At 44.4% G+C, this 15,034-nt stretch overlaps 1 protein-coding gene across 10 annotated transcripts in view; it reads right to left on the reverse strand.

Annotated features, from left to right (window-relative positions):
• Nucleotides 1-788: 788 nt before the first annotated feature.
• The window catches only part of SIDT1 (SID1 transmembrane family member 1), a 102,798-nt gene continuing 88,552 nt past the window's right edge, over nucleotides 789-15,034 (reverse strand). For 2 of the 10 annotated variants that reach the window (XM_001917474.5, XM_023623750.2), the window contains 6 exons: nucleotides 13,771-13,847; nucleotides 11,070-11,116; nucleotides 7,592-7,697; nucleotides 7,394-7,504; nucleotides 6,269-6,382; nucleotides 789-4,828 (listed from right to left, as the gene is read on the reverse strand). In XM_001917474.5, the coding sequence (XP_001917509.2) occupies nucleotides 4,766-4,828; nucleotides 6,269-6,382; nucleotides 7,394-7,504; nucleotides 7,592-7,697; nucleotides 11,070-11,116; nucleotides 13,771-13,847 (518 nt within the window). In that variant the 3' untranslated portion in view covers nucleotides 789-4,765. Of the gene's footprint in view, nucleotides 4,829-6,268; nucleotides 6,383-7,393; nucleotides 7,505-7,591; nucleotides 7,698-11,069; nucleotides 11,117-13,770; nucleotides 13,851-15,034 lie in introns of all 10 variants that reach the window. The other 8 variants (XM_023623751.2, XM_023623748.2, XR_011429281.1 and 5 more) reach the window with 6 other exon arrangements.

The raw sequence follows: 15,034 nt of genomic DNA on the forward strand, positions 1-15,034 counted from the left end.
ATAAAATGCAAATCAACTTTTTCTGTGATGGCAACATTATAGCACCCTAAAATGGAGAGCTTTTGAATTACTTTGGATAATCTTCTGTTTAAATGACTTAGAGCCTGAATTCATGAAGAATGTTGAGAGGAAATTAAGGGCCCAGGAGCTGGCCATCGTAGGACTGTATGTCAGATTCCTCTTGTCCTGACTTGAGAATCTTTCACCGTTTAATATCTTGTTTTCTAAATCATAGCTATAATGCTGGGACAAGGGGTGAGATACCTAGACTTTATTTAGTACTTGACTGAAATGTGATATGACTTCAAGGCTATTCCATGTTAAAATATGGTGGTTGGCTATTATTCATCTCTAATGAAATGGGTAAGTCATAGATGACAGGAACTTCAAGGCAATGAAAAGGATGTAGGATAGAGGCAAGGAATTTTTCAAAACTTAAAGTTCAGGGAAAATGATGAAGTCTCCAAGTCTAGAATATTTAGGAAAAGGGCAGAGCTCCGTTTCCCTAAGATTGGGGACCAAAGGGTAATTCTATTGAAATGATGGCGACAACACTGTCTTCTTTGTATTTTGAGAATAGCAAGACCCCAGTTCAGGACAACTGTAGGATGTAAAAGGTGCCCCTTGGAGTTCACAGAGTGGGGGTCTCTTTGCAGAGGCGTCCCGTCCAAGTGAAACTCTATTATGATGGCCTTTTGGAAACTCGGCAGTGAAGGCTGATCTGCGACCCTTGCCAAGGTTATTCAAATTCACACGTGTTAGGGCCCGAGATTTAGCAGGCACTTAACCTTGTTGACAGTGGCACTTTAATGCTGAGGAGACATTAAAACTTAGTCACACGAATATATCTTGTCTCCACCAAACAACGTTAAAAACAAAACAAAAAAACTAGTATACACTGGGCAGAAGCACTGTAAGCAAGGGTGTCACATGGCTCGGGCAGAGGCAAATCATATCTTTACTCATAATGCTTTTCCTTAGCGTCACCAGGGGACATTAGAGTCATTTCCAAACCTGAGGGACCCTCCGCTGCTCCCTCTTTCTGGGACCTGTTTGTCCCCTGCAGGCTGAAGCCTCTTTTCATCCAGGCTGAACATGCAGGCTCCCCCTACAGAACACATGGGGAGAAGGGCGGGAAGGGTGGGGGCACACTGGCACATGGCATTCCCCGAACCAGGGCAGTAACGGCTGCTCGAGAGAGGAGAAAAATCTAGATTGTCTTTGAGGTTCCCAGGGCAGAGATGGTAGTAATGAGGTGTGACCTTATACACAGCCAGACTTTCCATTTGGCCTTAGCTTTGCTAGCAATTTCTCATTTGAGTTGGACTGAGTATTAAGGGCCACAGGCAGTGAAATGCAGCCATAAAGGGCGAAGAAGGGCTGGGGCTGGGAGGTTTGATCACTCTGGGCAGTGTCTCTGAAGGTGAAGAGGCCGCCTGGAGCTGAGGACAGGAAATGGAATAGCTGGTTTAACTGGCGAGTCCCCGCTGAGGGATCCGCTCTTGCCTTGCCCCCGTTGGACTAAGAGGTATGGGGAGAGGATCGTCTCTGCGCCAGCTCTGCTCCTGGTGCTCTGCACATTGCCACCTTTGTCACCCTCATGTAGTGTCAGGTAGCTGTGGTAGGTGAGGATCAGAGAGTTCTGGTGACTTGCCCAAGGTCAAACAGCAAGCAAGTGAACATACTTGGACTAAAATCTGACTCAGGAATCCTGAAACTCAGAACAGGAATCCTGTTCCTTCCATGGAGAAAATTTATCTTTGTTTCCCCTTTCCCCCAAGTTTTACATGAGAGATTATCTCCCAGAATGAAGAAACATTTGGGTATTATTCAATTTACCGACACAGGCATTTCACGACCCCACAGAACGTTCTGGTAGGTGCTTGGAGCTACAAAGGAAGCAGCTGCCACTTTCTTTGCCCCTGGAGCTGGCTCAGTGATCCCTTCGGTCACGGAAAGTCCCTTCCCCAGATAGATTCCAGTTTCCACTGGCTTCTCCGGCTGCTAAAATAAACCCGGGCTAATCCCTCACCCGTCCAGTGTCAGCAGGTGCGCGGCCCAGCCAGCCCTCGCCAGCGGTGAGAAGAGGTCATGTTTCATGTGCACAACTTTGTCCCTCTGGCTGCCACATCTCTGTCCAGCTCTAGCTGAACTGCTCTCATTACTCTGCACAGTGGCTGTCTCTCTCCGGTTCCCCTCCTGCTGATCTCGGCTTTCAGAGATGCCCGTCCCTTCTCTTTTCAAGAGCGACGTCCCCGAGCACAGGCACAAGTCGCAAAGGCATTGCACCACATGTGGACGAGCGACCGCTCAGCTATTAAAAACTGGTTGCCCCTCCACGCTGCAGTCTTATCAACCCCACAGATGGCAGTCACTGGCTTTCTTGTGTCCTCCGACCACGAGATCGGCACTGTAGAAAGAATTAGCAACAAGGACATTTAGAATTGATGTTTATAAGAGCAGGCTTGGGCTGGGGTTTTAGTCCTGCAGAGAATAAAACTGACCACAATATGTGAGTTTATAGCACATGACAGACATCATCAGGAAACGGTGAAGAATACAGCAGCACGATCCGTCCGTTTCTGCAGGCTCCCCCGCCCTTTTCCATGGACTTATTTCCCAAACAGGTTACTGAAGAGTGAACACGTCTTAAAATTTACTGACTTCAGGCCACAGGGCGACTTAACAAACTTGGTTCACATATCCTTAGCGGATCTTTCTTGGATTTGAAACCATTAATGCATTAAAATAAAAGAATTAGGTCAAATCAGCCATAGTTAAACAGGTTTAAAATTTGTTTTAGATATTAGATTAACACAACCACTTAATAGGTAGACTTCCTATGGCCTGTGGAAGCCAACAAGTTTTCAGGAATAAAGAAGAACAGAGGGGCCGGCCTGGTGGCACAGCGGTTAAGTTTGCATGTTCCACTTTGGTGGCCTGGGTTCACTGGTTCTGATCCTGGGTGCAGACCTACGCACCACTTATCAAGCCATGCTGCGGCAGGCGTCCCACATATAAAGTAGAGGAAGATGGGCATGGATGTCAGCTCAGGGCCAATCTTCCTCAGCAAAAAAAGAAGAGGATTGGTGGCGGATGTTAGCTCAGGGCTAATCTTCCTAAAAAAAAAAAAAGAATAACAGAAAACCAGTTAAAAATTTAGGGGCATTTTAGAAAAAAAGTCACAAAATAGTTCATTAAAAGCATCTTTGTGTTTTTAAAATCAGGGAAAGTTTGCTGTTTGAACGTCCAAAATGTTCTTTTGAATATTACACAAGAATTTTAGAGACAGAATAATAAATTTTTAAAAAACGGAATGCCTGATCCATTTATCTAATGAATGGTCAGGAAAGCAGAGGGGAGAGGTGGATCAATTTCACAGGCAAACATACATGTTTGCACATTTGTGTATATTTTCTGATGACATCATACTCCAGGTAACAAGGGAGTGTGGTCAGAATGGGACTTCTTGGGGGCAGAGCTGCCAGACAGTGGGAGTGAAGTGGGAGCTTTTCAACACCTTTCTGGGGAGACGACGGGAGTCAGGTGCAACCAGGAGACAGTCCTAAATCGGCTGGGTTCTTTGCAGCTAGAGAGGAGGAGTAGAATGTGTCCACCCTGAGAGGTACTTTTAAAGAACTTCAGGGAGAAAGTCCGGAGCCTCTGATCTGCATAGGGTGACAGAGAAGGGGCCTGGTGGGTGGTAGAGGACCCCTCATGCAGTGCCCCTGGTTAGAACACCTATTTCTTTGCCAGAGGTGAGGTGGGCACAGAACTGAGCTCTGGAAACTGGAGGCGTGAGGAAGCACTTTCGCCTTCGCTCATTTAGCTCTGTGTGCCCACATCCTTAGGGTAGGCCTGTTTGCTTGGTGCTGCTATTGCCAGTCTCTTAGTGCTGCCGGTCATTTCTCTGGCTCCTCCTGCTGCTGGGAGAGTGTCCCCGTTTCCCCTTCCACCTTGGAGCTGGGCTGTGGAGTGACAGGGCCTTCCTGAGAAGGCAGAGCCTGAGTTATGGGTCAACACACAGCAGTGAGATGAAGACACTAAGGAGGAGGTAAGCACCAAGACTTGGTCCCAGAGATGGTCACCCGTGAGGAGGACAGTGTGACACAGCCCAGCGTGAGTCCTTCAAATGGGGTCAGGAACCTGGGGGAAACCTACAGCATTCCTTCTGAGGAGGCGACTAGCTGGTGCTATTGGAACATCTGTCCCAGTTTGGAAGGACCTTGGGTCCACCCCTCTACCAGACTCCAAGGAATCCCGTCAGCCCAGGACCTTGGAGAAGAGAGCTGGTGTTGGGATGCCCACAGTATCGGACGTTACAGAGGTGCAAAGGGGGCCAACCCGAAGTTTCTAGAGGAGGGAGGGGGTATCCGAGCTGCCGGCCTTTCCAGGCATGGAGGCAGCTGGAAGGAAGACGGCAGCATCGTCCTGCCATTGCTGGCAAATCTCCACGAGGGTGGGAGGGGTCCCAAGAGAGCAAGCTGACTCTGATGCAGCTTTTGTCCATGTCTAGCTTAGAGTTGCAAAGGAATGGGATGGTGTCTCTCGACCCTTAGGCCTCGCCTCTGTCACAGCCGTGGCCCCGCTTCTTGCAGGTTTGAATCTCCCCGTGCCTCTCTCCTCTCTGTGTCAACACATCCAGAGCTGACTCCACAGAGGCGGGTGGAGCATTTGGCAGTGGTTACTTTGCTGCAGTGCCTGTATTTTCAGGAAACAGCACCAAGATCGATTGCTCCATCTCCCCCTCTTAATGCTGGAAGGCTCAGAAGACACGGATCTTGTCTCTCTGAACCATATCCAGATCATCATCCAGGGTTAACAAAACCTGAAATGAGAGAGGCAGAGAAAGGAAAGGAATGCACAGTCACGGTAAGGCCCCACTTTCTCCCTAAGACTCACGCAGACTGAAAACTTCAAGCATCCTCATGCGTTTTCCTGTCTTCTGCAGCTTTCTGCAATGCCGTGCTCTTAACAGGCACTTATTATAATTACATAGTTCATTTACTAATTAATTCAAATGCTTATCAAGGATCTATTACATGCTATCCTAGATGCTGGAGATATAGCTTGGAATGAAAGAGACAAAAATCCCTACCCTCCTGGAATTAAAATCGAGAGAGTGCTTCAGATATGACACAAACACCGGAGTAAAATACAGACGTTAGATAGTGATATATTCTAAGTACAGTATGTTAGGTAGTAATGTGTACTAAGGATAAAAATCAAACTATGGGGAGAATATAGGAAGTATGGAGTGGAGAGAGGTAAAAAATTTCGATAGGCTGGCCAGGGAAGTCATTACTTAGAAGGGACGCTTGGGTCAGGACCTAAAGGGAGTGAGGTCTTACTGCAGAGGGTATTGCTAATCTATAAGAAACGGACCCTCCTCCTCCCTTTTTAGTTCCCTCTTCCATCCTTCTCTCCACATGGAACCCTTAGCTCCACTTTTGTTGTCCCCATCTCTCTAATGAAGGTAACTATAAAAAATGAAATCCTTAAGGAACGTTTATACAGATTGGTTAAACTTCCCAAGCTGGCCACCAGGGGGTAGCCCTGCTCTACTTGAGGTTATATGGCCGAGACTAAAGTGGGCAGTCCGGGAGGTCTAGCGGTAGCGTTATTTGTCAAATGATCTTGTGTACAGGCACCAAGGACTTTTAATTTGGAAAAGTCAAAATTAAGATGAAAGGATGCCGAGGGTTATCACCCAGGGTTGGTGTAATATGCATGGCTCCTGGGAAGGTGTTTCGGCAAAAAAATGAAGGGACCACAGGAGAGACTTGGAAGAGACTGGTTAGAAAGCAGGAGGGGCCTGGCTGCTCTCCGGGGCCACTCCAGGAATTTGTAACATATTTGTCAGAGATTCAGTGAGACTGGAAGGCGTGGAGGAAGGTGAGTACAGCGCAAGAAGGAGTGACCTAATGTTACAGAAATTGTCACGGATGCTAAAAGTGGTTCCTGGTGGGATTCTGGGCATGTGAGTTCTCATAACCAATTCAGTCCAAACATTATGCAACTGAAAGAAAATCATTTTGTCACTCTGTGTCTTAAAATATTGAAGAGTAAAAAGAAAAAGAAAATAAAGATCTAACTGAAGGATACAATGTGAAAGAAAAAGATAATCTGTACATTGAATTACAATGAGGACTTGGAAAGGGAAATGAGAGGGGAACACAAAGGGGGATATCAGGAAGAGGGGAAGAGAAAAAAGGAAAGTACAGCATTAAAGAGAGAAGAAATCAACAAAAAGGTATTATAAACTCACCAAGAATGAGAAAAACAGGGCAGTAGCAGAGAGGAAGTGCCAGATGTCATGGTCATCAAAGAAATCGAACAGGATACACTCCCGGTTCTTCTCCCGGGATTCGGCTGGGGTTCCCTGGAGGGAATGGAGGCAGGATGTTGGTGAGAATTCCCGCAGTTCAACTGCCAAGAGGGCTGTGCATCTAGAAAGCTACAAAAATACTACTAGATGCCTGGCTCAAAATGTTCACTTCCAAGAAAACATATGTCCACACCAAAACTTGTACACAAGTGTTCACAGCAGCAGCATTCATAAATGCCAAAAAGTAGAAACAACCTAAATGTCCCTCAACTGATGAATGAATAGATAACAAGCAGTATATCCACACAATGGAATATTATTCAGCAAGAAGAAGACATGCAGTGGAGATACATGCCACAGTACGGGTCATCCGCGAAAACATTCTTAAGTGAAAGAAGCCTCACACAAAAGGTCACACATTGTTTTATTCTATTTATATGAAATGTCCGGAATAGGCGGATCTATAGACACAAAAGATAGATTAGTGGTTACCTAGGGCTAAGCGGTTAGGGAGAAATGGGGAGTGACTGCTAATGGTGTAAGGTTTTTTCTGGGGTGATAAAAATGTTCTGAAGTCTATTGTGGTGGCTGTGCTGATGCAGAGCAGCGACTTCTTCCCAGTTCTGTGCCTCAGCTATATTGCTGATTTCCTAGGCCTCAACTTTCCTATCTATGAAAGGGATTTATAAACACCTGCACTTGGGGATCTGTTTATGAATGGTGATTATAATGAGAAAGGAGGGGAAAATATAGTAATCAAGCTTTTTGCACATGTTAAGCATCCATCAGGAACAAGATCATATGAACAACGCTTAATGAAGGTCAGATTTGCAGTGTCAGTGGGGCTTACACATTTAAGAAGTGCTACCCTGACAATGGTGACAACATGCCATCTAGTGACCATTTATGTGTAGGTATTAAAAATCATCCCTTTTAGAGAAAGTTTTCATGTTAGAGAGTATAAAAAAGATGAACAGCAACAAGCACATGAGGACAGGGAGGTGGGAAGGTCAAAAAGGCAGGACGGAGAGAGCATCTTCTTGGACAAGAACACTGTCCTCTTACCTCCCAGCTGCTGAGATTCTGGAAAAAGAAATACAGGGCAGCGGCCCACACCACAGCGGTGGCGACGATGCAGACAGACGGAATGGGGAGGACCCTCTCGTTGCTGCGCAGCTGTGGGTGAGAAGCAGATGCTGCCAAGCTGCAGGCATGGCCTGGGGAGGGCCCTGGCGCTGCCCGGCTCCCAGCCGCCACTCTTACCTTCATGATGATATAAAAGGCCAGGTAGAGCAGCAGGTTACAGATGAAGATGCCCAGCATGTAGGAGGCGAAGTCCCTGGGTCGATAGATGAGTCCAAAGAAGGCACTGAGCACACGGGGAGAAATTATTTTGCAGCCATGAAGGTGGATTTGTAACATTATTGGCTTTTTTACTCCCCTACTCCCATTTAGGGAGGAGCGGAATTTAAAAAAAGCCGCTTTAACATGTCATAAGTAACTTTTCACTTATTACGTCTCCCTCAGAACATTCACTGTTAATGATTGCAAGGTTCCCATAGGTGGGTGTGCCATGAAGAATCGTCTTTCCTCTCTGGCTGAAATAAAGTGTTTTGCCTTCGCACTTCAGTTTTCCACGATTATAAAGACCACTGCAATGGATAAATGAATACCTTCAGACATATCATGCTTTTTTTCTTTTTGCACTTAAGATTAATTCATTAGACTAGATTACTAGAAGCAGAATTATTTCAATAATTGGATGACACTATAAAATTTTTGCTAGGTGTTTATGGTCTTTAATACTGAAGTTTATTTTGGTTGGAGTTCAGCCTTAATTTTGTTCCAAATTTCTACTGAGTTATAACAAAACTCTATTATATAACCCTTTCTTATTTCCTTGTTTTGGAAAGCTTGTTTTTAATAAACACACAAACACGCACATAGAGTTGGATTTCTGTCCTCTTCATTCTGATTCACTAATTTATGTTTCTGATTTTGGATCATTGTTTTATAATATGTTAGACTCTCTGGTTAGGCTAGCTTGTACTACCCGATATGGTAGCCACACATGGCTATTTAAATTTCAATTAAAATTAAGTAAGATTGAAAATTCACTTCCTCAGTCACAGTAGCCACATTTCAAGTGCTCAGTAACCACATGTGGCTAATAGCTACCATATTGGACACTGCAGTGTAGAACACTTAGATCATTCCAGAAATTTCTATGGATAATGCTGGGCTAGCCCTATACATCTCTGCCTCTCTTTCCTTCTGTTAATTTTCTTTTGAAGAGACCTTTGAAAATTTTGCCTAAGTAGGCAAATAAATTTCAGAATAAATTCTTATTAACTTAATTCCAAATCTAATTCTATATTTTTACATTAACTTGAGAATTGACATCCTTACAACAGTTAATTTTCCCATCCAGGGCATGACATCACTATTCAATTAGCTGTTTTCCTTTATGTCTCCTAATAAGGTAATTAAATTCTGCACATCTTTCAAATTTATTCCTAAGTATTTCAAGTGTAAAGCTGTTATTAATGGACTTTGTTTTTGTTTATTTTTTATTGTAACCAACTCTGTTCTATATAATAGAGGAAATTTCCTCCTCTCAGAATTTGAAATCTTTAGTATAACAAAAAAGCTCTTGTATATTCTTCAGTCAGACTCATCAATTATTATATTTATTATTTGCCACATTTATTTTATTATTCTCTCTCTCTCTGAATATACATACATAAGTATATACACATATATACATACATACATCTCTCTCTATATGAATACACACACACACACCATTATTCTTCTTCAAGACTGTATGAGAGTGATTCCTCTTAAAATAACATTCAAGGTTCATATGAAATCACTCCATGTCTTGTCCACAGGAAACTGAGGACGACGAGAGGGAAGAAACTCTCTACCAGGTAGTCACGGTATTAGCGTGTCATCATGCCTCATTTATTCCCTCACTCCTTGGAGTCCCACAGAGCTCCTTTCCAAGAAGAGAGAGCCCATTCACCCTGTCTTCTGACCAGAGTGTGGGTCTGATCTTAGTTATATAAAGAGGCAGGGATAAGCCAGGTGATTCTGAGTGCTGTGGACAGTCATTGGTTGCTCACTATTAAGCAACTGGTCGCCTTTCTCCCACCAGCACCCTGAACGCTACCTTACAGAGTCACCAGCACTGTGGAGTCTGCCCTAAAAGGGTGGTCAAGAAAAGCACCTCAGGTGACCACTACCAAGAACCACCATTTCCACTTGCCCCCAAGGAAATGAGGGGTCCTTCACAGGTCTGGACTTTACCCAAAGGTAATCCTTGGGGTGACAACATTATGGGAAATTTCTTCCAGAAGCATATGGCACCCAAATAAGATCTGAATTCTCATGGCTAGATTCTGGCTTCCCCTGAAGGTGTGCCTCTTTCTTCATCCCTCTTATGTCTTAAGGGGGGCAGGAGTAGGGAGGCATATTGCTATCAAAGATCATCAACCCAGAGGAGAACATCAAGTAAGAGCCACTAATAAAAGCAGCTATACTAACTCACCCCTTTTTTGAGAGATCAATATTTCACTCATTCACTTTTGATTTTTTTGGTGAGTAAGATTGGCCCTGAGCTAACATCTGTGCCAATCTTCCTCTTTTTGCTTGAGGAAGAGTGGGCCTGAACTAACATCTGTGCCAATCTTCCTCTATTTTGTATGTGGGATGCCGTCACAGCATGTCTTGATGAGTGGTGTTTGGGTCCATGTCTGGGATCTGAATCTGCGAACCCCAGGCCAAAAAAGCAGAGTAGATGAACTTAACCACTATGCCACTGGGCTGGCCCCCTCATTCACATTTTTAAATTGAGAATAGGTTGCATAAAATCATTACAGCTAGCAAAAATACACATCTGTTGTACTGTTTTATTTTGAGGCCATCTGAGAAAAAAAGGCCAAAGTGATGATGGAAAAGAAAAGGAAGAAAAATCATACACGTGGAGTAAGAGGAATGAGACCTAGAGAGAAAAACATAAAAGGAAGGAGATTTGCTCATACACATGTGCACACACAGACATATACACACACTTAGTAGGAAAGAGAAAATGCCTACTGGGTAGCTTTTATGGAATGTTCTACAAAAGAATTTAAAACTATGTTACGTTTTTTTTTTTTTTGAGGAAGATTAGCCCTGACCTAACTACTGCAAATCTTCCTCTTTTTGCTGAGGAAGACTGGCCCTGAGCTAACATCCATGCCCATCTTCCCCTACTTTATACGTGGGACACCTACCACAGCATGGCTTTTGCCAAGCGGTGCCATGTCCACATCCAGGATCCGAACTGGTGAACCCTGGGCCACCGAGAAGCAGAACGTGCGAACTTAACTGCTGCGCCACCGGGCCGGCCCCTATGTTGCATTTTCGCATCTACTGGCATAATATCTAGCTATCTATCTATCTAATCTTCCACACACATGTAACAAATTTGATGTTGGTCTTGTTGAGCAAATGAACTCAATGCATCAATGCATTGGACTCAATACTTTCAGAGAGGCTACTATTGGTACACGAGAGCTTCCCAGTGCATTCTTTGCAGGAGAAAAATACCTTTCTTTCAAATCTCTAGGGCAAGCACAATCCTACACTCTCCTTAATTTCAGATTTCTTTATAAAAATGACAGGCAAGGAAAGCTAAACCACAGTGCTATAGACATTCATAAAGAGAAAAGCATGTTTTCCTAAGACTACTTACAAGAACCAGTTAACCAGATTCCCCATGATGAGCAACACCATTCTGTCCTGGAAAGGAGGACGGAAAACACCAAATAAGATGCCGCACACATTGCTTTTCTTTTAACCTACCATAGGGGAGGCATCAACTATGGGAAAACAATTGCCTTGGTGAAAAGGAATTTTCTATGGTTCTAAGAGAACTGTGCCTACGGTCAAACCCTAATCCTTGATGCAGACTAAATGGCAAAGCCTCTGACCAAACAGACATGACCTTGTCTCTGGAAAGGGAAATGTGGCAAGTAAAGCAAGACCTTGCTATCTCCCCTCAGTGTTTAGGGAGCTGGGCACCAGGGCCCACTTCTTGGTTGGGAGATTGGTAAGTGTGTCCTGATTACTCAGTAGTTAAAAGAATTCTGCCACTGGTGCTACAAATCATTTCCCTGGGTTGTGTTACTTGGTGGGCTCCAAGGCAGCTCTCGAAACTCATCCATAAAGAGTTGGGTTTCCTACAAATTACTCTGGCCCCGAGGAGACCCTGCAGCTCCCAGGCTCCTGGTCTCTAAATACACAACCTTAACATTAAAGGTATTGGTAGGGGAGAAAATAGAGAGGAAATGTCCATCTCATAGGACAACTGCTCTGATAGAGATTAATTCACAATCTGGTCCTGCTCCTTTGCATGCCACTTAAACCTTCTAGGTACTATCTGATCATACTTTAATTTGCATGGCCACTCATCTCCTATTTAAAAGCAGTGATTCTCTGTCTTTTGGGTGATCCACCCAATTTGAGGAAATATTTTTGTTTAAAAAAAAATAATTCACCTATCAGAACGGCCAAAATCCAAGGGACTGACAACACAACATGCTGGCAAGGATGTGGAATAACAGGAACTCTCATTCTTTGCTGATGGGAATGCAAAATGGTATAACCACTTTGGAAGACAGATTGACAGTTTCTTTGAAAACTAAACATACTTTTACTATATGATCCAGCAATTGCCATCCTTGGTATGTACCCAAAGTAGTCGAAAACATATGCTCATGCAAAAACCTGCACACATATGTTTACTGCAGCTTTATTTATAATTGACAAAATTCAGAAGCAACTAAGATGTGCTTCAGTAGGTGAATGGGTAAATAAACTGTGGTATGCCCAGACAACGGCATATTATTCAGCACTGAAAAGAAGTGAGCTACCAAGCCATGGAAAGACATAGAGAAACCTTAAGTGCATATTAACAAGTGGAAGAAGCCAATTGGAAAAGGCTACCTACTATATTATTCCAACTATACGAAATTCTGGAAAAGGCAAGACTACAGAGACAGTAAAAAGATGATTGCTAGGGGTTAGAGAGGGGTAAGGGAGGGATGAACAGGTGGAGCACAGGATTTTTAGGGCAGTGAAACTGCTCTGTGTGATACAATGATGGTGGATGATGGTGGATACATGTCATTATCCATTTGTCCAAACCCATAGAATGTACAACACCAAGAGTGAGCTGCAATGTAAACCACGGACTTTGAGGATTGTGAAGTGTTAATGTCGGTTCATTGGCTATAACAAATGTACCCCTTTGGTGGGAGGTGTTGATAAAGGGGAGGCTGTGCATGTGTTGGGGAAGGGAGTATATGGGAAATCTCTGTATTTTCTGCCCAATTTTTCTGTGAACCTAAAACTCTAAAAATAGTTTATTTAAAAAAAAGATAGCCTATATCATTTAATGTAAACAAACAAAAACATTAATGTCCCCTCATGGTTCACAGCTCAGGCATGCTTCACTCTCAAAATACTCACAGGTCCTAATGGGTGTTTAAATTCTTGCTGAAATAAAATCCTCCAGCCTCAATTCCCTCAGTTTTTAGTGCCTATCGCTCCTGCCCAAGCTCTATGGAACTGAAAGATCCTCACATTCCTTTATGTAAAAATCCTTCAGATTATAAATCATTAGCGGGTACTTACTGAACTCCTGTGTGCCAGGCCCAGAGAGCATCGCTAGTTCTGACTACAGAGTTATGCAAGGGTTCAGGCAGTGGCTCAGAGGAGGTCTGTAGCCTTCCCAAGGCCACTGGCCAGTGAGCCAAGACAGCTGGGACCAGGGCCCAGATCCCTCTGCTTGGTATAGAAATGTATAATCTACTGAAAACTATAAGGGAGAATTTTTAAAAGTTATATTTCAACCATCAAACAATAACCACAATTTTGAAAAGTATTCTTGCTCATTGTAAAAATCGAACAATGTATAAAAATCAAAGAAATGTATAAGGTGGAAAGTGTAAGTTCCTAATGAAAGTGATAGGAGTGACCATATGTCCCTGTTTGCTGGGGACAGTCCTGGCATATGTCTGCTGAACTGGGGCAATTATCACTTTCAAGGTGAAATAATCATACCTCTTCAGATGATGATTTACAGGGACACCCTATCTTGATCCTCCCCTATAGTAATTATCGATGTGGAATAGTTCTGTTTACATATATATGTATTTTTTTTCTCCTTTATATACTAGCAATATTTCACGCACAAAAAAGGAACCACCCCTGCTTGTCATTTATGGGTGAGAGTCAGCAACACGCTTCATCCTCCACCACCTGGACCTCCGCCACCCTGGGCCATCTGGCCCCCTTGATTTGGGAAGCCTGAGTGACTGCCCGAGCCTGCCCCTCCTGCTGTTCCCCTGTGCTCTGGGAGAAGGCCAAGGAACACAGGAACACGCACGTACCGTGTACAGAGGCCGGCTGCACTGCTGGAAGCAGTCCGTGTAGACCACCGTAAGGGCCCGCCGGAAGATTCCCAAATCTGCTGGCGACACAATTGCATAGTAAGAAGGCTCAGTCAGAGGTAACACAAAATACTCCCAGATGGCCCAAGCCTTTGAGGCCAGAATGATGTCATCTTCACATCGTAAAAATGGTGCTTTGCACCTAATAGGTCAGCAATAATGTTTGCTTTAAAAAACGGCTCCCACAACCACCTGTGCTGTCATGGAGGACACATGCCATGTCCATGCATCATAAACAAGAAGGGCAAGCAAGATGGACACCAGGAACAAACACAAATAATTTGGGTGGTTGGCCAACCCTTCTACGATCTCCTTCAGCTAGATTTCCCCTCGTTGACAATTTCCTCCAGCAGTGTTTCCTTTATAGCAGAGATGCTACGGGGCCCCTCAAACCCACCTTAAAACCTCTGCTCTCTCTAGAGGATGGGAAATCTTAGCTTGCAAAAGTTCTACTCTGTATCTTTCAGTGCAGTTATAAGTCAGTAAGAATCGACCCAAGGGATACTGGGGTCTACTAAGCATGTTTAGAAAGCCTAAACTCGCCCTGAAACAATAGCCTAGGGAATGTAAGTTAAGACAGGGAGAAAAAGAGAGGAAAGGTTTTTTTAATGCAATCCTTCAAAAGGATGGTATGAAACACAGCCAGTGGGTGTGTTTTAATTGCTACATGAACAGAGTCAGAGTCACGGGCGGGGCTCTCTTTTTTTTTTTGCTGAGGAAGATCAGCCCTGAGCTAACACCTGTGCCAATCTTCCTCTATTTTGTATGTGGGTTGCCGCCACAGCATGGCCACTGATGAGTGGTGTAGGTCTATGCTCAGGGAACGAATCCAGGCCTCTGAAGTGGAGCATGTGGAACTTAATCACTAGGCCATGGGGCCGGCCCCTGGGGTTCTCTTTCTATGAGCTGTCCACACTGTGGACATCACATACAAGGCTGGGGTCTGCCCAGAGCAAGGGTTTCAGGGAGGGGGATCCCAGCTCTACTGTGAATGCTGTTCATCTTCAAGGCGACTCCCAAGGTCAATTTAACCAGCTTCACCAGACTAGCTATACCGAGGGAGGACGGGGATGCTCGTCCATGCAGTAGTCCAGAAGAGGCGCAGTGTGGCTGGGCTGGAGGGCATGCTGCCTCTGAGCCTATTGGGCTCCTCCTCCCACTGGTCCTGCCCAACCTGGAAGGGGTGTGCAGGGAGCAGAGCTGG

Source organism: Equus caballus, chromosome 19 (genome assembly GCF_041296265.1).
Source record: "Equus caballus isolate H_3958 breed thoroughbred chromosome 19, TB-T2T, whole genome shotgun sequence".
Classification (NCBI taxonomy): domain Eukaryota; kingdom Metazoa; phylum Chordata; class Mammalia; order Perissodactyla; family Equidae; genus Equus; species Equus caballus.